General features: G+C 47.0%; 1 protein-coding gene across 2 annotated transcripts in view; it reads right to left on the reverse strand.

The window, feature by feature from the left end:
- Window positions 1–25,603, reverse strand: part of RNF168 (ring finger protein 168) — a 246,835-nt gene that overhangs the window by 25,151 nt on the left and 196,081 nt on the right. For both annotated transcript variants that reach the window (XM_069618095.1, XM_069618094.1), the window contains exon 6: window positions 9,471–9,552. In XM_069618095.1, coding sequence (XP_069474196.1) covers window positions 9,471–9,552 — 82 coding nt within the window. The remainder of the gene's footprint in view (window positions 1–9,470; window positions 9,553–25,603) is intronic.

Consider the following 25,603-nt stretch of genomic DNA (forward strand, 5'->3'; position numbering starts at 1 on the left):
GCTGTAGCAAGGAGGAATCCAGCTGCAGCCATACAGCTGGGTGCCGTCAAAGGGCATGTTGAGTAGCCTGGACTGCACGTCCGGTGCAAAACCAGACTACCTAAAATACGCAAATCTGCATATTACTGTGCTTGCCGCAATGGCTCTGCTGATGCCATCAGCTGAGTCCAATCCTGATTGCAGAGACTTGCAAATAGCCATAGCTATACAGTCCCACAGGGTGAATGTGAATTTTGCTAAAGAGCAAGTGGAATTTGCAGACTTTAACGTCATGCCTCCTGCAGAAAATACTTTTCATATCCAAGGGTCAAACAGCTCATCATCACTATCGGTGGGATGGTAGGGTGAGCAGTCTATTTCAAAGTTGACATTGCTGCCTTAACAACTAGGTTGGGTAGCTAGGGTCGCTACTAGATGGCCTATATTTTTTGGTGAGGTTTTTGTTCACCACAGGGTTCTTCCTCTGGAACCCCCCAATTCGCCATGCCCCATTTCTGGAGAGCTACATAAGTATGGGATCCTTTTGTGGACCTTTATCCAGAATGTCTGTTAGGTCGTCTTGCTCAAACAGTAAAGCTTGTCTGCCCATCCCATTAAGTCATTTGCTCTAGTCATCCGATGCCTATAAGAAGCATCAGCATGGTCTGCCGGATCCGTCTTGCCAAACTCCATCTCAGGTGGAGCGTCGACCTCACTAGCTGACTGCAAATGCTCACATACATCTTTAAGCCTGGATTTTTGTGAAACAAGGCTTTCTAGGACGGTGTGCTTAACTCCAATCCAAATGGTGGAGTATCTTGATCCGAGTCTTACTATTCCTCATAAAGGATAAAGACTTAGAAATCTTTCAATGGTAGTGGTTTGTAAGATTTCTGAATTACTTTAGGTTTGGAAGGTAAAGACGCCAATGACCTAGACACCAACAGTGTCAAAGACTTTGACGGCGATGGCGTCAACATCTTCGATTACTTTTCCATTAATCTCAACTTCGACTGAGCCCTCGAAGGGCTTGACCGTTGACTCGGAGGAGTCTTCGTCGATTTCTCGTCGTGCCGGGATCTCGAAGGATCGTCAGGTGTCTCCAGCTTACGTCCAGCGCACGAGGGCACGCAGAATGTAGCCTTAGGCCTTTGTCTGCCTTAGTTGGCTTGACTGGAGCATGGCTTTTTACCATCTCATTCGAGGGGGTTGGCCCTCTCTCTCTCTCTCTCGAAGATTTTCAGCATTTCCTGCCTAAAATTCCCTCACTGTGCTAGACTGGAGGATTTAGTTGGACTAGTTATACTCCTCTCTGTGGTAGAATCCAATGAACTTGAAGTGGGTAATTTAGAATGCCCTTTCTTCGACTTCCTGTGACCTTAGACTCCTAGAGCGCGCATTTTTTTTTTTTAACCTTTTCTTTCAAGGAGAGTCACCTCTCGACTCGAATGATCGTTTCTTCGATGGAGTCACCTAAGGGGATTTAGTAGGGGGCCTACCCGCCGTTGTTTCCCTTTACGCTCTTTCAGAGCTTTACCGGTCATTGACTGACCAGATTCACTGTCCGCTGTTCGATGTTTGACGGCAAGGCACCAGAAACACTTGATGGGGGCCCGTGAGGGACATCTTGGCGCGGCAGTCGTAACACTTTCAACTGAAGCACCTCGTGATTCTTCAAAGTGTTAGCTATCGCAGAAAAACACAACTGAAGCCAACGGGCGCTGCAGGTGCCATATATACAGACAATGATGTCTACTCTGGGATGGAAGCCCTCGAAGGGACATTGAGTCGACGGCATCAAAGCACAGCGCCCTCTGTCGAAATTATTTACCGAAGCAACTGAAGCAGCTCTACAATGAGAGGTAAATTCTCTCAGACTTTTACAGTACCTTTGTATTGAAGAAAAAGTGCAGCAGATGACTTCTGTTCCTGAGCAGCTCTGCAGATCTCACTGTTCTTGGGCCTCAGTCATGGGACAAGAGAGGACTTCTGGGAACTCTTGCACTGCAATGGGACGGTCACCGCTTGCAACCAGCAATCTTTCCAACAAGTGGCACTTCGGTGTTTCAGCTCCTTGTAACTACCGCTAATAGCAACACCGCGAATCTTGGCTGTCAAGATGGCCTTTCCCTGCTTCTGGGGCCTGCACTCTGTTGAGGGGGCTCCGGCTTGGTCATTCCTGCTTCCTGGGAGTCCGGAGGATCTTGCTAGAGCTCTTGGCCAACTTAAAAGCAACACACACAATCTGGTGTTCCTCTCTGTGGCTATACGGTTTCCAGCAGCAACTCTGGAAATTCAACAAGCTCTGAAAAGGATGTCCAGGTGGCTTACTTTGGAGTGGAGTGGTCCCACCAACTCAAGGGGAGAAGTCGTCCTTGCAGAGGCTTCTCTGTCGATACGAATTTGGCATTTCAGCACAGCAGCAGGGCTTCACCGGGCAAAGCAATGGTCCAGGAGTTGCAGCAGGCATCCTCTTCAAGTTCTTCTTCGTTTCCTTTGTCCAGTTGTCCAGTCTGCCTTCCAAGCCAAAAGCCTCGCCTTACATTCAGTTCTCTCCCATTAATTCCAGCCTAGCTGTCAGTCACCCAGCAGGGTGGCTGTCCTTGCCGGACAGTCAGCCAGCCAATCACTACAGAGTGCATTTGGGTCTCCTAGGAGACTAAGCACAGGGAGTTTTCAGGCACCTCCCTCACTTCCTGCCCACCCCAGACACCCTGGAGCCAGAGGCGGGCTTCAATCGTGAATCCCACCAAAGGCAAATCGAACAATGGAACCAAACATGGTTTGGCACACAGTAAATCTCAAGAAGGACTTTTCCACAAAATGGTAAAAATAGAAGACTGGGGCCATTTTGACAAAAAATTGCACCTGCACCCTTGGGTGCTTTACTGCAGCTGCCAACTCAGCCCGTGGTAAATGCACACCACGGTAGTTAAAACAAAACCACTGCCACCAGCCATTCAGTGAGAAAAGGGTAACATAAAATTGTTACATGAGAAGCTAGACAAAGGGAATACTATGTAACCCCTCCATCAGCTGCTGGGTCTAGGAAGTTACAAATGTAAGTAAAGTCAATTTCACTTTACTGCTCTGGGAAACAGTAGTTCATCCCAGAGAAGGTATTTAAACCTTTGGGAAATCTGAAAGACTTCCCTGTGCCACTGCACTGAAGGTGCAGTGTGACACAATGTAAAAGATGATGCCTATGGAGTTTATCAGACTCCACAACCAGAAGAAACAGTGTTAAAAATCACATTAAAATACGAGAGTGTGGGGAAAAAGGGACTTGCTCTCTCCAAGTAAAAAAAATCAAGTCCTCCAAATCCAGAAAAGTTGCTGGGGGTCTCTAAGGTGGAGGGAATTAGCACATTTCTGAGAATTCTCCCCAACATTTAATCCACCCCTTGATGAATCGCCTCATACTTTCTGGAGAGACCATCAGCATTTTGGTGATTACACCCTGACCTGTGTTCAATGGGAAAATCAAAACCCTGTAGGCTGATTGACCATCTTAACAATTTAGGATTTCCCCCCCCTTCATCTGCATTAACCATCTCAAGGGTTGGTGGTCTGTTTGAATCACAAAAGTAAATCCATACAAGTATGGTCTAAACGTGTTCAAAGACCACAGAATGGCAAAAAATTCACGTTCTATGGTTGCCCACCTTGTCTCATGTTCCTTCAGTTTCCTACTGATGAAGCAGATTGGGTGTTCCATGCCTTTCTCATCCAGCTGACTCAGAACTTCACCTATACCTATATTGGAAGCCTCTGGCTGTACAATAAAGGATTGGTTGTACTCAGGAGCTCTGAAGACTGGAGCTTGACAAAGGGCTTGCTTAAGTCCTTCAAATGCCTTAGTGCACTCCTCATTCCACCTGACCTTCTTGGGGAATTTGGGTGAGGAGATCACATTCAAGGGAGAAGCTATGGTTCCCATAGTTCTCAATGAAGTTTGTATAGTAACCTTTGAGACCTAAAAAGGCTCTCACTTGGGTTTGAGTAGTAGGGGTGGCCCAGTCTTGTACTTTGCTAGGCAATGGCCTTATTTCACCTCCTCCTACCTCATGTCCAAGGTAGACCACTTTACTGACAAATTTGACATGTACTTGCCTTTATGGTCAGACTGGCCTGCTCACGAGCCTGCAATACATATCCTAAGTAGTCAATATGTTCCTTCCAAGTAGGGCTGAACACTGCAATGTCATCCAGTATGCCATGCAGAAGTCCTCCATCCCATTCCGAACATGATTCACCATGCTTTGGAATGTAGCAGGTGCATTGTTTAGTCCAATAGGCATAACCTTAGACTGGTAGAGGCCTTGTGGGGTTGAAAATGCAGTTTTCTCCTTGGCATGGTCTGTTAGAGCCATTTGCCAATAGCCTGAGGTAGGCCAAATGTACTGAGTACTTGGCTGAACCAAGTTTGTCCAACAGCTCATCTGTCCTAGGTAAAGGATGGGCATCAGTCGTGGTGACTGCATTAAAAGCTCTATAGTCCACACAGAATCTCAACTCCTTGGATCCTGCCTTTGGTACTAGCACAACTGGACTAGACCATGGACTTGAAGAGGGCTCTATTACCCCGAGATCAAGCATCTTGTTGACCTCTTCCTTTATGTGGTTCTTACATGGTCTGACATCCTGTAACCTCTGCTTTTAACAGGTAAACAGTCATCGGTGAGGATTTCATGCTGGCCCCACGGGGTTAAGCCTGGTGATAGTGAAAACAGATGGGCAAACTGATTTAACAGTGTTTTGCACTCCTCCTGTTCCAGTATCAGATCAGAAGAGAGATTAACATCTATCTTCCCATCTAAAGGTTGTCCCCTGAGGAGGCCAGGCAGAGGTTCCCTTTCCTCCTCCCCTTGAGTAGATGCTAGAAGCAAAGCTCCCAGCTCTAGTCTAGAGACATAGGCTTTTAGGCAGTTGGTGTGAAAGACCCTGGGGACCTCCTTAGGGTTGCCCAAGTCCACCAACTAATTGACCTCTCCAAGTTTTCCCACAACCTTGAAGGGTCCATTCCATGTGTCCTGCAAGGCCCTCTGCCTTGTAGGTACCATAACTAGAACTAGCTGGTCTTGAGTAAACGAACCACGTTGACCTTCTGGTCATGCCAATGCTTCACCAGAGCCTGATCTGCTTTCAAGTTATCTGAAACTTCTGTCATGTGTTTCATTTTCCTTCGGAGACCTAACACATAGTCAGTGACTCTCACTAGCTTGTGCAAAGGAGCACTCTCCAACCCCTCCTTGATTAGGGCCAATGGACCTCTAACCGGATGACCATAGAGAAGCTCAAAGGGGCTGAAACCAACCCCTTCCTGAGGGACTTCCTAGCTGTCAGTCAACCAGCAGGGTGGCTGTCCTCGCCTGTCAGTAAGCAGGCCAATCAGCACAGAGTGCATTTGAGTCTCCTAGGAGACTAGGCACAGGGAGTTTTGGGCACCTGCCTCACTTCCTGTCCCCACCTGGAGCCAGAGGCGGGTTTCACGGCCAAAGAAAACAAACAGAGCGACCAAAACAGGTTTGTCGCGCAGAGTAAATCTCAAAAGGTCCTCTTCATAAAGAAATGGCGAAAAAAGACGACTGGGCCATTTTGACAAAAATGGCACCCTTGGGTGCTTTGTGGCTGCGAACGCAGCCCGAGGTAAAATCCCATAATGGTAGTAAAAAGTAAACCACTGCCACCAGCCATTCAGCGAGGAAAGGGTAACATAAAAATGTTACAAGAGAAGCTAGTCAAAGGGGATACTAGGTAACCCCTCCAGCACCCTATTGTAAGATTGGGTGTGCTGTGTCTAGAAAGTTACAACTGTAAGTAAAGTCAATTTCACTTTACTGCTATGGGAAATAGTTTATCCCAGAGAAAACCTTTGGGGAAATCTGAAAGACTTCCCTGTATCACTGCAATGTAGGTGCTGTGTGACGCAATGTAAAATATGATGTCTATGCAGTTTGTCAGACTCCATAACCAAAAAAAAGTGTATAAAATCACATTAAAACGCATGAGAGAGTGGGGAAAAAGGGTCACACACTCTCCAGGTAAAAAAAATCAAGTCCTCAAAATCCAGCAAAGTTGTTGGGGACTCTAAGGTAGAGGGAATTAGCACATTTCTGAGAATTCCCCTAACAGTGACTGAGACAACAGCGTTGTGACTGTCCATGTTCCATGGACTCCAGATGATTAGAAAAACCGGGCAAAGGATGTCCTCAATGTCCAAAAGGAGCCTCAGTGTTTCATCGAGAAGCTCCAAATGATCATCCAGGGTTAGAAATCAGCCTGGGCTGACAAACCAGCTAACGAGAAGAGTTCTGCCTCCTGAGGTTAGACAGAGATTCACTTTGCAGGCCCAATGGCTAGTGGGAGATTCTGGGATAGGAGATCCATTATACCAGCCTCAAAATAGAATCATAAAAGCTATTCCCAAAGTATGTTCTAAAAACAGATTGGTGAGAAAGTAGTACCCATCGTCAAAACAAGGCAGAATGCCCAGCCGATTACTTAGACCGATAAAGTAGTGATTACACAGCATTTATTATCACACAACCGTATGAAACACCCTAAGAGGCGATCGCTAAATCATTTGCTTCTGGCCTATAACCCAAGCTCCAGGCTCAGCTGAAAACAATGTGTGGGGTGGCAGAATATGCCTTTGTCAGAATTAGGTTGTGAGCATGCCAAAAGAAATTATAACACTGAGAATAAACGTATGGCACTACAGTTACAGAATCAAAAGTGGCAGGGACCCCCAGCAGATAGGGGCAGGTTCGGAGGCGGATTTAGAAGAGGAGACAGAGGAAGGGGAGCACCAAATGGAAATCGCCTAGGAAAGCCTGGGGAGTATATAGATCTGATGTACTCATCCTCGACCTACCAGACAGGGAACTAATATTAAACACCACCCAGCCAGAAGACTAACAATACTGATGTTAGGCAGAATCCTACGCAGTTCCCTTAGGGAGCACTACAGAAGATTAGGACTACTGGTATATGCAATAAATCCTCTCTGCCATCAGTCTGTACCACACAGATTTAGTTGGTAGCTGTGGCTGAGCAGTCAGACTCATCTCAAGATGGAGATGAGCAGTATGCAGGGTTTACACAATAGCACTACAGTACTAGGGTACAAGGAAACACTGACCAAAGCTTTGTATCAAAAAGAATATATTTATTTTACACACTCTTAAGTCAACACACATCACTATTATTAAAGCAAGTTAAAAACAGTCAAGAAAAGTATACACAACTCCCTATTTAAATGGTAGACAAGTTTGAGCAAGAGTGAAACTGAGCAAAACGGCACAGTGTAAAACCAAGCAGAAATGGCACTCTAACAATTTCCTCAGAAGGAGGGAAAGGTCAAGTTATACAGGGTTAGAATCCTAAACACACGAGCAACACTTCCCAAATGGATTGTGAACAAATTAGGCAAGGCAGTACTTTAGCATAAGCAATATTTAGGTGAAAACCGAGCAAAATGGCACTTCAACAATAGATAAAGGGTAAGGAAAGGTGGTTATAAGAGTTTAGGTGCACCAACACATTTCTTTATGAAAAGCATTCTAGAGAAGGCAGTTGTAACTGAAATAGCCAGAGTCAATAGGCCTGTGCCAGAGTCAATGGTACAGGGCAATGTGCCCAGGATCAAGCTGTTCTAGTAGTTGCAGTCAAGTCTTTGTTTAACGATTGAAAAGGCGGTTGCAGAAAGTAAAAAGATAATGTTAGACGATAGGGACGGCCAGCCCAGAAGCCAAGTAAAGGATTTAAAACAACTTTAGCAGTACCCAACGAAAGGGGAGGCCTGGCGGAACAATATACCTTGAAAGTGGATGAGGCTCCTGCAGCGGCGGTAGTTCCCGGCAGTTGCTGCAGTTCGGGAGATCCAGCAGAGGAGGAAGGTTAGGGTCACTGCACTGCCCAGGGAAGAAGCAGGCCGCGGTGATGCCAAAAACGAAATAAAAGGTACGCTCCTTTAAATCGCAGTCGTGGTGGACAGGTGCCTGGCTATCCTGTCTCCTAGTGCTTGGCACTGGCGATTCGACCAAGGCAGGTCCTGGAAGGTCATTGGCAAACTGGGTGGCCCCACCAGCTCAAGGGAAGAAGGCTCTTTTCAGGTGAAGATCTTCTCTTGTCGTTGGAGAAAAGTGGCAAGGATCTGCAGCAGGGCTTCACTGGTGGTTCAGTCGTTGCAGATGTCTTCAGCTTCTCTCCTCTTTGGGTTTCTCAGGTCCAGTGGTGACATCTTGTCCTCCAGTCCTCAGAGCCCTGCTTTTATGCAGCAAAACCCCCATTCATACATGCCCTGGGAGACAGTAGTCAGTCCCAGCGTATGGAGTTTATGTTGGAGGGTCACTAGGACACCCCTGTGTTACTGCACTGAGGGTGCTGTGTAACACACAGAAATAAGAGGATACCTAAGAGGGTGAGAAAAACCCCATAGACCATAAGCACAAAAATAGCCTAAAACACACATCTAAAATATGTCTAAGAGTGGGAAAAAAAGAGTCTCACTCTTAGCAGGAGAAAAAAAAAACAAACCCTTCAAATCCAGCAAAGCTGCTGAGGGACTTTATAGGTAATTCTCCCAACTGAGAAGGCATGAGAGATGACATCACTATATACCCATTGATACCTGTGGATCAGGATCAGCCATATGTTGTGCAGTGTAGTGTCGATGGCCACAAGATTTCATTAGTTGATACAGGAGCCAGTTGTTCGGCTATCCGGTCTGATTATTTTTCAGACATCCTTTAGTTCCCTGAAACAGGCAATAAGCATCACCAACACCCCTGTTCCACACCCAGTTTCTGAACCAGTATCCATTAGGTTGGGGACAAACCAGACTTGCATGCTTTCCTTCCTAGTCCTTCTGCGCTTGATAACTTGTTAGGAAGACCTAACTGCAGTGCACGGCTTGGCCTCTAAGGATCTTATTTTCTCAAAGGAACAATGGTGTCGTGGGTGCATAAATGAGATTACCCACACACATCTAATTTCCTTACTTTTTTGTAACAGCAAATACAAATTTGGCACAAACTAGTGCAGGATGTCTCCAATAGTAGATTCACAACTCTTGTTTTGCCATTGTCCTAAGCGGGATTGTAGTGGACTTTTATAGACTGCTTATAATATAACAATTAATTAGCACATTTCATTTTGCAATGTGTGTGGGCAGTACTTCGATGCACATTAAAGCAAGAGTCATATTTTAAAGTACCTTAAATTATATCATCAACTGATATATATTTATATTAAAGCGCAAGTCTATGTTTCTTATGATTGCATTTCATGATTTAAAGCCTTCTCTGTTCCACTGTGAATAAACCAAACAACCTGTAGCATCCCTATCGATTTCAACAGTATTGGTAGTTAGGAGATGGGAAGCGATTCAGGTAAATTGTTGTACATGAAAATATCTGCAGTTATTCAGACAAAAAATAGCACTGGGTCTTCAAAGAGGATACAGTAATTAATCATCAATACGTTACCAGAGATTCCGGTCTTGAACTGTCATTTTCAACCTCTGACCAAAGACATGAAGAGCTACAACTGGGAAGCGGTGTGAGGAACCTGCAGAAACCAAAGGGCAATAAATTAGTATAACTACATAAAAATCTGTATATTTCCAAACTGGTTTCTTTTTTCTTTATTTAAAAACTTTCATCATTGCTGCACTTGGCATAGCACATCACAACATATTATAACATGACTTTCAACAGGAAGGATAGTCTGGCATGATCGGGGCCACAGTACAGGACATTACACAGGAGTACCTTATATAACATGGAAGAGCCAACATAGCTGCTAGCTGTTCTGGCTCAAGGCAGTAGTATCTCGGGTTGAAACCAGTTATGAATTTGTACGGGTATCTTGCAGAGGCGATGTATGAAGAAGATAACCTTTGAGTGGGCCCCAAATTTCTCTTGGGTGGGTTTTGACTGGTAGTTTACATGCCCATTGTTCCTCCATATCATTAGCCCCCACAATATCTCTCAACCAATGATCTTTAGTAGGGACATGCACGCTCGTCCACCAGAGCAGAATACAACCCTTGGCAAGTAGGAAAGACTGGTTTACAAATTTGCTCACGCAGCACAGAGTGGGTTCAACAACAGGAAATATACAGTGTATTGGTGAGCGGTCTACAGTATTGCCACTCAATGCAGACACAACCTTGACCGCCTGGCAATAGGAACCCAACCTTTGGTATAAGTCTCTGTTATGCTGGAAATGCATCGGAGGGACAGGGCCTCTGTATCCTTGTCCTTTACTGGTTTTTATCGTGTGTTCTGTCGTGTTTTCCACACAGGAGTTCATGTGGGACTCCTGGAGGTGCAGCTCTCTTTTAGTTTGGTGTACAGACCCATGGGATACCCTTATGGCACCCATGGGTGGGGGAGCAACCCTGTAACTCTAGTGTATGTTTTTGGTCACCTGTGTGTGGCCCACAGATTAGGGTACGGGCTGGTGGCAGCTATGTGCTTAAGTGACTGGTGCCCTGAGTGTCCTCCATTTTGGGATGTCCAGGTCCCGTCATTGGAATCGGTAGATTCCTGATGGAGACAAGATAGTCCCTGTGGCCTCTTGCCTTCCATCGCCTGTTACCTTGATCTTCCCGAAGTCCCGGGAAGCCCTGACTCTGTCCCTTCCCCCTGACTGGCTGTTGGGTGGAAGTTCCATATATGGTGTTGTTGTGAAGTCTAAGCCAGACTGACTGGAGCCTTCCCAGTGACTGCATGTTGTGGGTACACCCTGTGGGTGGGAGCTGGGTGAATGAGTGTGTGACGAATATGCACTTCTTGTTGTGGATGTCTAGTTTCTGGTGTTTGACACAATGACCGAGACAGCCCTGCCCGAAACTGGTATGAATGCAGTGTGGAGTGTTGAATGGCTGGGTACTTGTCCCAATACACACAACTTTTTGTGAGTGTCTGGAGAGAAGTGAATGGCCTGAATGCACTATGCACCCGATTGGCTGCCTGCCTGCATGAATGCCCTTCTGACCGATTGGTTGCCCGAGTCTGACCCAGCAGAATGAATGGGAGATCAAGTAGTATATCTGGGGGCCTCAAACTGCTAGAATTCGTGTTCAGAAGCCGAAGACAAACTGGAGTTGAAACTGAAGCTCAACCTTGAAGCCCTGCTGGAAGAGAAGTCTTGCTGCTGCTCTACTTCGTCGATCTGAAAGCTGCTGTGTCTCCAAGGACTGACCCAGAGAGGACCTGGTTAGGTGCCCTCTTCCCAAGCTATGAGGGACCATCGTGCACTGCTAATCATTGCCAGCGCTTCCTGGTAGACATACCTACGAAAGGCTGCCGACCGGAGATGGGGACTGCCGCGGAATCACAAGGTGAAGCGCCCAGACACTGTTGTCTATCACTGTAGATGACCGCCGTCGCCGACCATAGCCGCCGTGCTCCCTTTGCCTAAGTAACATTTGATCCAAGGACGCTCTCGCCTGCACCGTCGACCGCTTTGTCCCACTGGAGAAAGTCGAGGCCGCCGACGCGCCGCAGAACTTCCGCCGGTGGGTTTCCCACCACCTGAAGACCACAGAGACGCTGACGACGCGACGCCCTTGGTGGGCCACAGTTCTTCAAACTCTTTGCAGTCCTGAACTATCGTCACAGAGGTGCCCCGCACGCCTCTTCCTTGCAGGACGTCAACGCTCTGTCGTCGCCGAGCACAGCTAGGAACGAAGCTGCCACCTCCCTGTCGTTCAACCCTTTTCCTCGTGGGATCTCAACAATCCGTGGCTCCTGCTTTAAAGGGAGTCGCTCAAGAAGGATCCGTCGATGACCCGACGACTAAATCTGCTATTCCAGGTACATTGGGGTTGTAGAACTATCTTAGAAGGAAGTAAGATTTCTAGAAAAATATGCGTACTGGGCTTGTGATATATCTTTACTTTACAGGTTGCCCAGGTGGGGGGGGAAATCGCCACACAGAACTGTGTTTAACGGTAGAGGACAGTATTCTGCCAATTGTTCTAACCAACTGCTTTCCTCCTATGTATATTGTTGGTTATCTTCTATTAAGTGATTTGTGTGACATTTAACCAGAGTACAGTTGCTGCCCTTTAATGGGATCAAATAAGAATTGTGGTACCACTTAGAATTGTATATATTTGCCATTATAGATTGACTAAGCACAAAGTGAGTTATTGTGATAGTGTAAATAACCTTGAACTTAATTATATAAAGACTGTGTTTTAACTAATACAGTGTGTGGACATTCCTTTGTGGGGGTTTGGGGACTACACTGTACTTAAGAACCAGCCTGCATCACCTCCTGAGAAGCTAGGCCCCGATTGCTCATCCATTGCTACCAACAATAAGAGCATCTTGGCTGGGGCCATCTGTGCCTCTCTACCATATAGAAAGCAGAAGTACAGTCCTCCCCCCTCCCCCCACCCTCCAGTCTTTACAGTCTGTACTACACAGTTTGGTTGTGTGGCTGAGCAGCCAGGCTCATATCAAGAAAGGTCAATGTGAGCAGTAAGATGGCTACACAGAGATTCACAGTGCCAAGTATCCAAATAAACACTTGCTCTCAAGGTTTCTTGATTAAGTAATTATTAATTTAACAGTCATTTTGAATAAGCCTTCTTTCTTCAGAAGTGGCAATATAACAGTAACACACAAATACACTCCAAAATACAATCTAAATCAGCAATTAGCTATTTGGTATGGCACAGACACTCCCTACACCCTCAGGTGACTTAAATAGCTAGGGCACTGTGGACATTAATATCTCACTGGTACATTTAGAGCACTACTGAGATGAGTGTCAAAGAAAAGGGATATTAGCATAAAACAAGAGATCACACAAATATTCTGAAGCAGGTAAGTACTTTTGAACCCGCAATCCGAAGCAACTTAACCCTTTCCTGGAAGGAAGGTAAAACACAATCAGAGGGAAGAAGAGTCCTTCCGGGAGCCAGGCCAGGCCAATGTCAATTGGGCAAACGTCTAGGTGAGCTGAAGCACTTCTTGTAGTTAAGTAAAAGTCTTGCACAATGTTTTAGAGGTCTTTGTAGTAAAGAAGAATCAATTTAGGGCCACAAGCTGTTAGGCTTGTGAGTTGCAGAAGATGCAAGCAACTCTACAGAAGCAACCAAGACAAGTCTCAACTAAGAACAAGCAAGGCTACACAACAAGAGGTAAGTTCTTTTAGACTGTAAAGTACCTTTGGTTAGAATAAATTGTTCCAGCTGGCTTCTGTTCCTGTCCAGCTCTGCAGATCCCGTTGTTCCTGGGCCTGAGTCGTGGGGACAAGAGGGAGGCATTCTGGGGTCTCCTGCACTGCAATGGGACGGTCAGCAGCAGCAAAGGGCAAACTTCAATTCAGTGGCATTTTGCTGTTTCAGCTCCTCGCGTCTCAGCAAATGGCACCACTGCGGGTCTCGGCTACCACTTTGGACTTTCCTCACATCCGGGGTCCAGCACTCTGTTGAGGTGGCTCAGGCTTGGCCAGTCCTGCATCCTTGGAGTCTGGGGGATCTTCTAGCAGCTCGGGTCTGACTTAAAGTGATGCACTCCAATCTGGTGTTCCTCTCCCTGGAACTTCGGTAACTGCAGATGCAAGGAAGTACAGCCAGCTCCGAGAGGATGTCCAGACGAGTTCACTTTGGAGTGGATTGGTCCCACCAACTCAAGAGGAGTAGTTGTCCTTGCAGTGCTTATCCAGTCGAGGTAAATTTGGAGCTTCAGCACAGCAGCAGGGCTTCACCGGGCAAACCAAACGTCCAGGAGTTGCAGCAGGCGCCTCTTCCAAGTTCTTCTTCGGATTCCTTCGTCCAATGATCGGCTGCCTTCCAAGCCAAAAAGCATTTCCTTTTATGCCAATCAATCAACTTTGGGTGCATTCCTGTAACCAAGGGGATTAACCACGGAGTTTCGGGCACCTCCCTCACTTCCTGCCCCAGCCAGACACTCTGGAGCCAGAGGCGGGCTTCACTCATGAACCCCGCCAAAGACAAAACGAACCAAGGGACCAAACCTGGTTTGGCGTGCAGAGTAAATCTCAAGAAGGACCTTTCCAGCAAGAAATGGCGAAAGAAGACCGGGGGCTATTTTGACAAAAAGGGCACCTAAGGTTGCTTTACGGCAGCTGCGAACGCCGCCCATGATAAAAACACACCACAGTAGTTAAAAGTAAACCACTGCCACCAGCCATTAATCGTAGAAAGGGTAACATACAAATGTTACATGAGAAACAAGACAAAGGGGATACTAAGTAACCCTTCCACCACCGTATTGCAAGATAGTGTGTGCATGGTCTAGAAAGTTACACATGTAAGTAAAGTCAATTTCCCTTCGCTGCTCTTGGAAACAGTAGTTATCCAAGCGAAAGGTATTTAAACCTAGGGGAAAACTGAAAGACTTCCCAGTGCCACTGCACTGAAGGTGCTTTGTGCCACAATGTAAAAGATGATGCCTATGGAGGTGTCAGACTCCACAACCAAAAGAAACGGACACCAAATCACAGAAAAAAATACATGAGCGCGTGGGAAAAAAGGTCTCACTTTCTCCAGGTCAAGAATGAAAATCCTAAAAATCCAGCAAAACAGCTGGGGGTCTCTAAGGTAGAGAGGAATTGGCACATTTCTCAGAATTCTCCCTAACTGTGAGCAACAGACAGTTCCATATCATGTGGAAGTATTTGGTGTTTGCACTGTTACACTGCGGACATGCACCAGCCCCCTCCCCGGAGAACAACTGCAGTCTATCTGTTGTGCAGTGGTAGTGGCCTAGCACTTTGAACTGTATTAATTGCAATCTTGAGTTGTATGACACTTTACGTGTCTGCACACACATCAGCTTAAAGGTTATCAGTGATGTCCACTTGAAAGTTCCCTGCCCATTTAGAGAGAGCATTAAACCGTGGCACTGTCAAACAGTTGTGAATCAAATGGTATAAAGAAGACATAAGGCCCCGGTTTTTGCTTGCTGTTCAGATGTATCCCAAAAATCGCTCACAGGCTCCACCAGGACACCATCAAATTGCTTCTTGCATGCAATGCGCAGACCCGCAAATTGCAGCCAGAGCTAGGATTTGCATTGTATAGGTATGTCGTTGGTGGAGATAAAGTTAACTTCCAAGTACAAGGCCCTTAACTTGTGAAGCCTGTGTTGTACCCAGACCTTTTGTGAGCCAATGTCTGCTTGAGTTAAGCGGGTACACAGTCCCAGAAGGGAAGATCCCTATGGTATGGTGTGGATACACCTATCTCCTACCACAGTTTACGCTAGACCATTGCAGTTAAGTTAGCCGGGTCAAAGTCACAGCTATCAGCAAAACGGGCAGGGAAGATTAATGACCGTAGGTCCCTAACAAAAACAAAAGAGGTGTTGGCTGGAAGGGTTCAAATTAATCCTAATCAAATGGCAGGATAACGGGAGAGTTTGGGCTGGACAGCCCCTTTTGGATTGGGACCAAGCCCGATTTGCATATGGTCCTTAACCCTTTGTAATGGCTTGGCAGGCGAAGAACAATGGTCGGGAGGGTTGCCCAGAGAAATGCCAGATGTTAAGATTAATTATAAACTTTCCAGCCATCACCCTGTTAGGGAGAATTCTCAAAAATGTGCTATTCCCCTTCACCTTAGAGACACCCCAGCAACTTTGCTGGATTTTGAGGATTTGATTTTTTTTTAACCTGAGAGAGTGTGACCTTTGTACCCCATTCTCTCATGTATTTTAATGTGAATTTTACCTCTGTTTCTTTTGGTTGTGGAGTCTGCAGTGACCCAGGGAAGTCCAGATTTCCCAAAGGTTTAACTACCTTTTCTGGGATAAACTGTTTCCCAGAGCAGTAAAGTGAAATTGACTTTACTTCCCATTGTAACTTGCTAGACCCAGCACACACTATCTTACAATAGAGTGCTGGAGGGGTTACGTATCCCCTTTGGCTAGCTTCTCGTGTAACATTTTTATGTTACCCTTTTCTCATTGAATGGCTGGTGGCAGTGGTTTCATTTAAACTGCCATGGTTTGCATTTACCACAGGCTTTGTTCACAGCCGCTGTAAAGCAACCGCAGGGGTCATCTTTGTTAAAATGGCGCCTGGTCTTTTTTCGCCATTTCTTTTAGGAAATGTCCTTCTAGAGATTTTCTCTGCGCGCCTAACCAGCTGTGGTCTCTTTGTCCATTTCGCCTTTGGCGGGATTCAGGAGTGAAGACCGCCTCTAGCTCCAGAGTGTCTGGGGTAGGCAGGAAGTGAGGAAGGTGCATGAAACTCCCTGTGCTTAGTCTTCTGGGAGACTCAAATGCACTCTCTGGTGATTGGCTGGCTGACTGTCGGCAAGGACAGCCACCCTGCTGGGTGATTGACAGCTAGGCTGGAATGAATGGGAGAGAACTGCATAAAAGGCGAGTCCTTTGGTTTGGAAGGCAGAGTCGACCACTGGACGAAGGAACCGAAGAAGAGCTTGAAGAATGCACCTGCTGCAACTCCTGAACCGTTGGTTTGCCTGGTGAAGCCCTGCTGCAGCGCCGAAATGCCAAGTTCGCATCGACAGAGAAGCCCCTGCAAGGATGACTTCTCCCTTTGAGTTGGTAAGACCAATCAATTCCACAGTAAGCTACCTGGATATACATCTCAGAGCTGGTTGAATTTCCACTGAGTTGCTGCTGGAAACCATATAGCCAGGGAGAGGATCGCCAGATAGTGTGCGTTGCTTTTAAGCTGGCCTAGAGCTTTTGGAAGATCCTCCGGACTCCCAAGAAGCAGGATTGACCGAGCCTGAGCCCCCTCAACAGAGTGCAGGACCCCAGAAGCAAGGAAAGTCCATCTCAACAGCCAGGAATCGCAGTGTTGCTATTTGCGATAGACGCAAGGAGCTGAAGCACTGAACAGCCACTGAAAGTGAAGTTTGCCGGTTGCAAGTTTTGACCGTCCCAGTGGATTGCAGGAGTCAGACGTCCTCCCTCTTGTCCCCACGGCTGAGGCCCAGGAACAGGGAGATCTGCAGAGCTGCACAGAAACAGAAGTCATCAGCTGCATCTTTTCTTCATTTCTAAGGTACTGTAAAACAAGTCTAAGAGAACTTACCTCTTACTGTAGAATTGCTTGAAACTTCTACAACTCACAAGTCTAATCAGCTTGTGGCCCTACATTTAATTCTTCTTTTCATCAAAGACTCCTAAGAACTTGTACAAAGACTTTTCCATTTACTTACCAGGAGTGCTTCATCCTATACAAGACTTTTGCCCATTGACTTTGGCTTAGCCTATTGAATTGTATGACTCTTCTTGGAGGATCCAAAAGTATTTGCCCGCTTAATAATATTTGTGGTCTTTTGTGTTCTAATAACCTTTGCCTTTTACCAATTTCTAAAAGTATTCTAAATGCCAACAGTAAGATATTAATGTCCCCAGCACGCTTGTTATTGAAGTCACCTGTGGGTGTAGGTTGCGTCTGTGGGCCATCCCAAAAGGGTCTTTACTGATTTAGAAACAAAGAGTCTACAGTATTGAAGTGTATTTGTGTGTTACCATTATATTGCTGGCTTCTAAAGAAGGCTTTATAAGTGAATGGTAAATACATTAATAATTGTTTATGCAAGAAACCTTGAGTGTAAGAGTTTATTTGAAAACCTGCAACTGTGAATCTCTAACTCCCCTACAGCTCACATTGACATCTCTTGAGATGAGCTTGGCTGCTCAACACACTACCAAAACTGTGTAGTACAAGCTTATACCAAAGGTTGGGTTTCCTATACCTGTAGTCAGAGTTGTTGTAGTAGTGTTCCCAAAGGGTACTGCATACACACTTTGCCTAACAGTCCCGCAAGAAAGTCGCACATTCTAAAGTCTCTGTGAAATGTTATGAATTTTGAAAGATATTGGAAGCAGAGATCAAAGGAAACAGTTGAGGAAAGAGATATTTGTGAACGGTCAAATATGCCAAGAGGGCAAAGGTAGAATATAATAACTTCGGAAAAAGGCCGGTAGGTAAGAATTGATGTAGCAACACTGAGTGAGACTACACAACACTTATCTGCTTGGTATTAGGTAATCCACCTTTTGGTATAGGTCTGTAGCACACAAGTTGGTAGTGTGACGGAGCATACAGATATCCAAGTAACACTGCCACACAAGATTTCAGTTATAAATAATTATTTATTTAGTTAACATCCAGTTTTAAATAAGCATTATCTAAAAGGCAATTCTTGTAACAATGTAAATACATTTTAAAATCACATTTCAGGATCAGCACAAGTTAGTGGATAATCTTTGGATATGCTTACACAATTGCTACACCCTGGGGTGACTTCATTCGCAAGGACAGTTATGGCATTTATGTATCACACTAATTATAGTTTGCAGATTCTGAGGTTGCAGAAAGGAAAGACTTAAGGAGGGCAAAAAAGGTTAAACAGGTTCTCAGCATATGTGAGGACAACTAAATCTTGCAATGAAACATAGACAAGCCTTTCCCAGCAATAACAGTCTAAAACCACCTATGAGGGACAAAGTATATCAAAGCCAATGGGTCAGAAGAGTCTTTCAGTCGTGGGGACAAGAGGGAGGAAGACTGGAGGTCATCGGCAGCTATGGGCTCTTTTCGGTCGAGCAGCACTTCTTGGTTTCAGCGCTCGGTAAACAGCACCGTAGGAATTCTCGGGTGCCAGGTTGGATTCCTTCACTCCTTGTGTCCTGCACTCTGGTGAGGGTACTCTTGCTCGGGTCGTCCTGCTTCTGGAGGGTAGTTACGAGACTCCTGGAGCTTCTGGACGGATTTCAGACGTTGCACCAGGCTACAGATTCCTCGACCCCTGGCCCTCGGTTATTGCAGCAGCTTAGAAGTACAGCCAGTCGAAGAAAATGGTCCAGTGGCGTTTGTCCCACTAACCCAAGGGAAGAAGTCGTCCCTTCCGGAGCGTCTGTCGTATTGAAAAAGGAGTTTCAGCACAGCAGCAGGGCTTCACCTGGCAATTCAAAGGTCCATGAGGATGCAGCAAGCTTCGTTCACGGTTTTTTCATTAGGTGTTTCTCCCAGTAGTCGACTCGGACTCTAGTAACAAAATCCTCGCCTTTTAAGCAGGTTTCTCCCATTCATGCGCAGCCTAGGCTGTCAATCACACATCAGGGTGGCTGTCCTGCAGGGACAGAGCCAGCCAAGCAGGACGGGCTGCATTCAGGCCTTCCTAGAGACGAAGGACAGGGGAGTTTCAGGAACCTCCCTCAGATCCTGTACTCCCAGACAGACTGGAGCTAGGAGGTGAGTTTCAGGGCTGAAGCCCGCCAAAGGCTAAACGAAAAAAGGGCACAACTCGGCTTCGACGCACAAGAGTAAAACCCAAGAAAGACCTCACAAACAGAAAATGATGAAAAAAGAAGTCAGGGTCCTTTTCTGACAAAATGATCACCCATGGGTGCTGTACTGCACCTGAGGGTTCATCCTGTGGTAGATAAGCACAATGGTAGGAAAATTAAACACTGCCATCAGCCATTTAAAGTAGGGAGGGTAACAAAACTAGGTAACCCCCAGCACTCCACATAAGATGGGGTGTGCTGGGCCTACAAAGAGCAAAGGTTAGTAAAGTCAATTTCACTTTACTGCTCTGGGACACAGTAGTTTATCCCAGAGAAGGTATTTAAACCTTCGGGAAATCTGAAAGACTTCCCTGTGCCACTGCACTGAAGGTGCTGTGTGACGCAATGTAAAAGATGATGCTTATCGAGTTTGTCAGGCTCCATCAAACACAAAGTTCAGAAATCACATTAAAATACACGAGAGTTGGGGGGAAAAAAAGGGCTCACTCTCTACAGGTAAAAGAATCAAGTCCTAAAAATCCAGCAAAGTTGCTGGGGGGTCTTCTAAGGTGTAGGAAATTAGCACATTTCTGAGAATTCTCCGTAACAATAGTGCATTGCAATAATCCAATTTTGACAGGATGTGGGCTCTGGCTAAAATAAGACAACTTTCTTTAGAGAGAAAGGGTTTGCAGGCCCGTATCAACTTGCAGGTATATGCTGTTGCCGAGACTGTGGCATTGACTTGTTTACGTAGGTTAAGAGCTGAGTCTACGTAGAAGCCTAGCGTTTTTATCTCATTTACCACTGTAATGTTATTCCCGTCAATGTTGAAGAGGAATATTTGTTGCTAAGTTTAAGGTTAGCTGAGGATCCTAGTATTAGGCGCTCCGTTTTAACATCATTCAGACAGAGCCCATGGGAGGCCATGCATGCCTCAATGATTCGATACATTTTATTCACTAGGGCCACGTCAGTATCAGTTTCCATTGAGAGGTATGAGGATCTGGGTGTCATCTGCCTAATTAGTTTAGGCGACGCCCAGAATATCAAGGTCGTCAAACAGACTTCATGAAAATGATATACATTGTTGGTGAAACACAGGAGCCTTGGGGTACTCCACATGTTATTGGGATCGGGTCAGCTGACGCTGAAGGAGAGAAGACTCATGGTCCCGTTTAAAAAGGATTGGATCCATGCTATCGTGTCCTGGGAGAAATGAGCTACTGAGGCCAGGTGATTACATAACACTTTGTCGTTCACCAAATCGAAAGCGGCATACAAATCCAGTAGTAATAGCAGTGCAGTTTTCCCCTTGTCTCAACCTGGGTCTTTAGATCAATCAGCGCAGTTTCGATGCCATGTTGTGGCCTGAAGCCAGATTGTGGAATCCCTAGGAGGCAATTAGATTGTAGGTATTCCTGAAGCTAAAGGTAGGCTACCTTGTCTAGTGTCTTTAGTAGGAACGGGACAGTTATCGGTCTACAATTAGTAGGGATAGTGGGGTCCAGGGATTGTTTTAGGTTAGGACCAATGACTTCTTTAGGTTGCTAGGGACAGTGCCGGATGAGAAGGGAATAGTTTCTTACCTGTAACTCCATTTCTCCAGCATTGGTATCTTTCATGGATTCACATGCTTAGAATATTCCCCGTCGTCAGGCTGGGAATCCCCGGTACATTATATAGACCCTTTCCTGTAGGAAAACTTTTTCGACGCTTATGCGTCCTATCCACCTCGTTTTGTATCATGCGTGCCCGCGCCGTCGGGACGCCATGATATAAATACAGGACCCGCCCCCGCGCTCCCTCAGATTTCGGCCCCCAAAGTAGTGGGGGAACCAGTTTGCATGTTCAGGGGAGGCAGGAGGGCGCATGTGAATCCATGAAAGATACCAATGCTGGAGAAATGGAGTTACAGGTAAGAAACTATTCCCTTCTCCAGCATTGGATCTTTCATGGATTCACATGCTTGGAATAGATTACATAGCAGTACCACCCCCAAAGAGGAGGCGTGCATGCAAACCCATATACTTTCTTCGCAAAAGCCCGTTCTCTATGATCATGTATACATCAGTAATCGTTAACATAGGAAAACGAGCCACATACAGTCATAAATTCCACAGGATGCAACCCCTCAGCCGGGGCTTACCTTATTGGAATAGGTGTCGAAGCACCGCCTGTCCCATCCGGGTATCTTCGGCATGTTGCTGCGACAGGCAGTAATGGCGGGTAAAGGTGTGTGTAGCCGCCCAGGTAGCCGCCATGCAGATGTCCCCCAGAGGGACTCCGGCCCACAGTGCCGTCGACGATGCCGCTGCTCTAGTTGAATGAGCTCTTGGTCGTCGTAGAAGAGGCTTCCCTGCCCTGGAATGGCAGTACGAAATGGTAGATGACACCCATCTTGACAGTCCTTGCTTTGAAATGGCTTTTCCTCTAGCACCCAAACCATAGGCCACAAACAGCTGTCTCGTTTCTCTGAACGGTTGCGTACGATGAAGATAAAACTTGAGAGCCCTTTTTACATCCAATGTGTGTAACGTGCGCTCGGCTCCCGAGCATGGCTCCGGAAAAAACGTAGGCAACACAATAGAGGAGTGTTTATGGAACACCGAAGGAGCTTTCGGTATGAACTGTGGGTTAGTGGCTAGGACCATCTTGTTCTTGAAAAATCGTAAGTATGGTGGGTCTACCATTAGAGCCTGAACTTCTGAAATACGTCGGGCTGAAGTGATGGCCACCAGGAAGGCCAATTTCCACGACAAAAACTAGAGACGATGATGACATTGGCTTAAAAGGAGGCTTCATAAGGGACGTTAAGACCAGATTGAGGCTCCACACCGGAGGAAATTTCTTCTCTGGAGGGAAACTCCGAAAGAGGCCTTTAAGGAAGTGCTTAATCAGGCGGTCGCTGAACAATGGTGCCGAATGCCGTTGACGAGTAAACCTGGAAATGGCGGCCAGGTGTACTTTTATTGACGATACCGATAGGCCCTTTTGAGCTAAGAACAGCAAGTATGGAAGGAGCTGTTCCGGCTTAATCGATTGCGGAGCCAAACCTGGTTGATCCTCACACCACTGACAGAAACTTCTCCATTTGTACGCGTATGAGGCGTTTGTGGAAGGTGCTCTTGCCGCTTGCAGGATACGCCCACAGTCCTCCGGAATCGTTAGCCGACCGAATTCGGCGAAGTCAGGAGCCAGGCCTTCAACTTGAGGCTGTCCGGGTCGTGATGCCAAACGACACCCTCCTGTCGAGACAGAAGGTCGGGGGTCTTCTGGAATCTCATCGGTTCCGCCACCGCTAAGTGTAGCAGGTCTGAAAACCACACCTGTCTGGACCAGTACGGGGCCACCAGAATTACCCGACATGGGTACCTGAGGATCCATTGCAACGTCCTCCGGACAAGGGGAAATGGAGGGAATGCATACAGGAATTTGTTCGTCCATGGGAAGGAGAACGCATCCCCCAGTGAGTCCTGCTGAGGCCATCTGCTTGTGTACTGATGGCATTTCCTGTTGTTTTTTCGTCGCGAACAAATCTATGGAAGGATGTCCCCATTTCTTGAATACTTGTTGAAGTTGTTGGTCGTTCAGCACCCATTCGTGAACTTCGTTCATTTCTCTGCTGAGGGCATCGGCTTCCACATTTCTCACGCCTGGCAGGTGGAACGCCAAGATTTGCATGTTGTGTTGCAGGGCCCAATGCCAGATTTTCTGTGCCTCCGTCGATAGGGACCTGGAACGTGTCCCTCCTTGTTTCCTCAAGTAGAACATCGTAGTGGTGTTGTCCGTCATGACACGCACCACCGAGTCCCTCAGTTGAGGCAGAAAAGATTTTAGAGCCCATCGCACTGCTCTCAGTTCTAGTAGGTTGATATGCAGGGAGGACTCCTGCAACGACCACTGGCCTTGTACCTGTAACGTATCCAGAGGAGCTCCCCATCCGCTCAGCGATGCATCCGTCACCACCGTCTTTTGGAACTCCGGTTCCAGTAGAGGCATTCCTTTCGTTAGATGAGCAGACGCTCTCCACCAGCAGAGTGCTTGTACTAGTTGTTCGTCGACGACCAGTCTGTCGGACCAGCGACCTTGGCTCTGCGCCCAACGGTCCGCTAGAAATTCCTGGCAAGGCCTCATAAACAGACGGCAGTTGCTTATCAACGGAATGCAGGACGACATGGTCCCTAGCAGGGACATGTATTTGCGCACCGACACCTTGGTACCGCATTTCCATTCCGACGCCTTGCTTTGAAGTCTCTGAATTCTTTCGCTGGATGGTCTCACCAGGCTTGTGTGTGTATGAAACTCCGCTCCTAGAAAGACCAAGGTCCTCGAAGGCTCTACGGAGGACTTGTTGAAGTTTATTGCGAAGCCCAGTTCCTGTAAGAGGGACATTGTGGCCCTTAGGCTGTTTCGTGTTTGTTCCCTGGACGAACCTCTGACCAGCCAGTCGTCTAGATATGGATAGACATGGTGACCATCCTTCCTTAAATGGGCCGCTATAGGGGCCAAGCACTTGGGGGAGGACCTGAGCCCGAACGGGAGGACCTTGAACTGGAAATGCTTTCTCCCGACGACGAACCTTAAATATCTCCTGTGTCGTGGGCGTATTGGGATGTGAAAATAGGCGTCTTGAAGGTCTAGTGACGACAGATAATCCATGGGTTGCACCGACCTGATAACCTCCTGGAGCTTTAGCATTTTGAATTTTAGGCTCTTTAGCCATTTGTTGAGGACCCTCAGGTCGAGAATGGGCCTCCATTTTCCATTTGGCTTCTTGACAACGAAGAACCGGGAATAAACTCTGTGTCCTTCCTGTGCCACAGGAACTCTCTCTACCGCTCCTTTTCGCAACATAAGCGCCGCCTCTTTTCGTAGGATTCGGAGGTGGGGCTGGGACGAAAATACAGGCGGAAGACGTGGAGGCTTGTCTTTGAATTGTAGCGCATGACCCATGCGAATCGTGTCCAGAACCCATCGATCTGTGGTGATGCATTTCCATTGTTCGAAGTGGTGAGAGACTCGGCCCCCCAGGACGTTCCGAAGGCCGTCATTGGTTGCTGGTTTGCTTGTTCTTCGTCGACGAGGGACCCGAGCCTCGCCGCCTGGAAGCTTGATAGTCTCTGCTTCTACGTGCCGACTGGGACGCTCGTCTGAACCCTTGTGAAGAGTACGAGGGCCTGTTAAATCCGCGGTCCCTAGAGGCTCCAAAGCGGGAGTTTCCAGAAGCACCCCTAAAGGGGCGAAAAGAGCGAAAGTTTCTACCCGTTTGGAGGGCACCGAGGGACCTAGCCGTATCCGTGTCTTCCTTCATCCCCTTCAACGCTTCATCAACCTTTTCTCCAAACAGGTGTTCCCCTTCACATGGCATGTCAAGGACTTTGTACTGGACTTCAGGACGGAAAGTAGTACATTTGACCCACGCTTGTCGACGAAGTACTACGCCATGGTTGATTTGTTTGAAGCCAGACTGCTAGGTCAACTGCAATATTAATTGCGTGGTTCGAAGCCTCTTCGCCATCCCGCACCAGTAACATGGCTGCTTTCCGGTGTTCGTCTGGCAGATGTTCTAGGATAGGGGCTAGTTTGTGCCACATTTCTCTATCGTATCGGGACACGATCGCTAAGGAATTGGCTGCTCTTACCGTCGTCGCGCCGACCGAGAGCACCTTTTTTCCAAAGGCGTCTTGCCTCCTAGCCTCGCTTTCTGGTGGAGTTGAACATTTTTGCTGTACTCTGGCCTTCCTAGCCGCTGCCGCCGACACCACCGAGTCTGACAGAGGTTGTGATGTTAGACATTTTGGAGTGGACTCCGGAGCTTTAAACTTTTTCTCAATCCGCCCCTTTATAGCCGGCTCCGAGAAAGGATGGCGCATCGTCTTGAGACCTTCTTGCCACACGTGGTCCAGAATTGGGATGGCAAATACCGATTTCCTCCTTTGACCCATATGGTCAAAAAGGAAACAATCTTTCTTCTGCTCCTCAGGAATCAAGCCGAACTCGGAACACGCTTTTCCCATCATTGCATGGAAGGTTCCCACATCATCCGGAGGAGATGGCTGTGTCTGGCTCCTCGTAGACTCTACCTCTACATCCGAATTCCATGTTTGGGTCCCTCGACGGTGACAGGGAAATGTCTGACCCTGAGTCACCCAGTATAGAATCGGACTCCGACAACTCACCCTTCTCCTGCGCTCGAGGACGATCTTTTACCGCCTGGGGAGCCGATGGGTTTTTAGTCGTCGAGCGAGCCGCACAAGTTTGATCGTCGACGGAAGGTACAGAAAAAAGTGACGATGAAGTCCCAGGTTGAGGGATCTGCGTATCCAGACACTGCAGGAGCTTCTGAAGAGTATTAA

Source organism: Ambystoma mexicanum, chromosome 10 (genome assembly GCF_040938575.1).
Source record: "Ambystoma mexicanum isolate Mex_15411 chromosome 10, UKY_AmexF1_1, whole genome shotgun sequence".
NCBI classification, from domain to species: Eukaryota; Metazoa; Chordata; class Amphibia; order Caudata; family Ambystomatidae; genus Ambystoma; species Ambystoma mexicanum.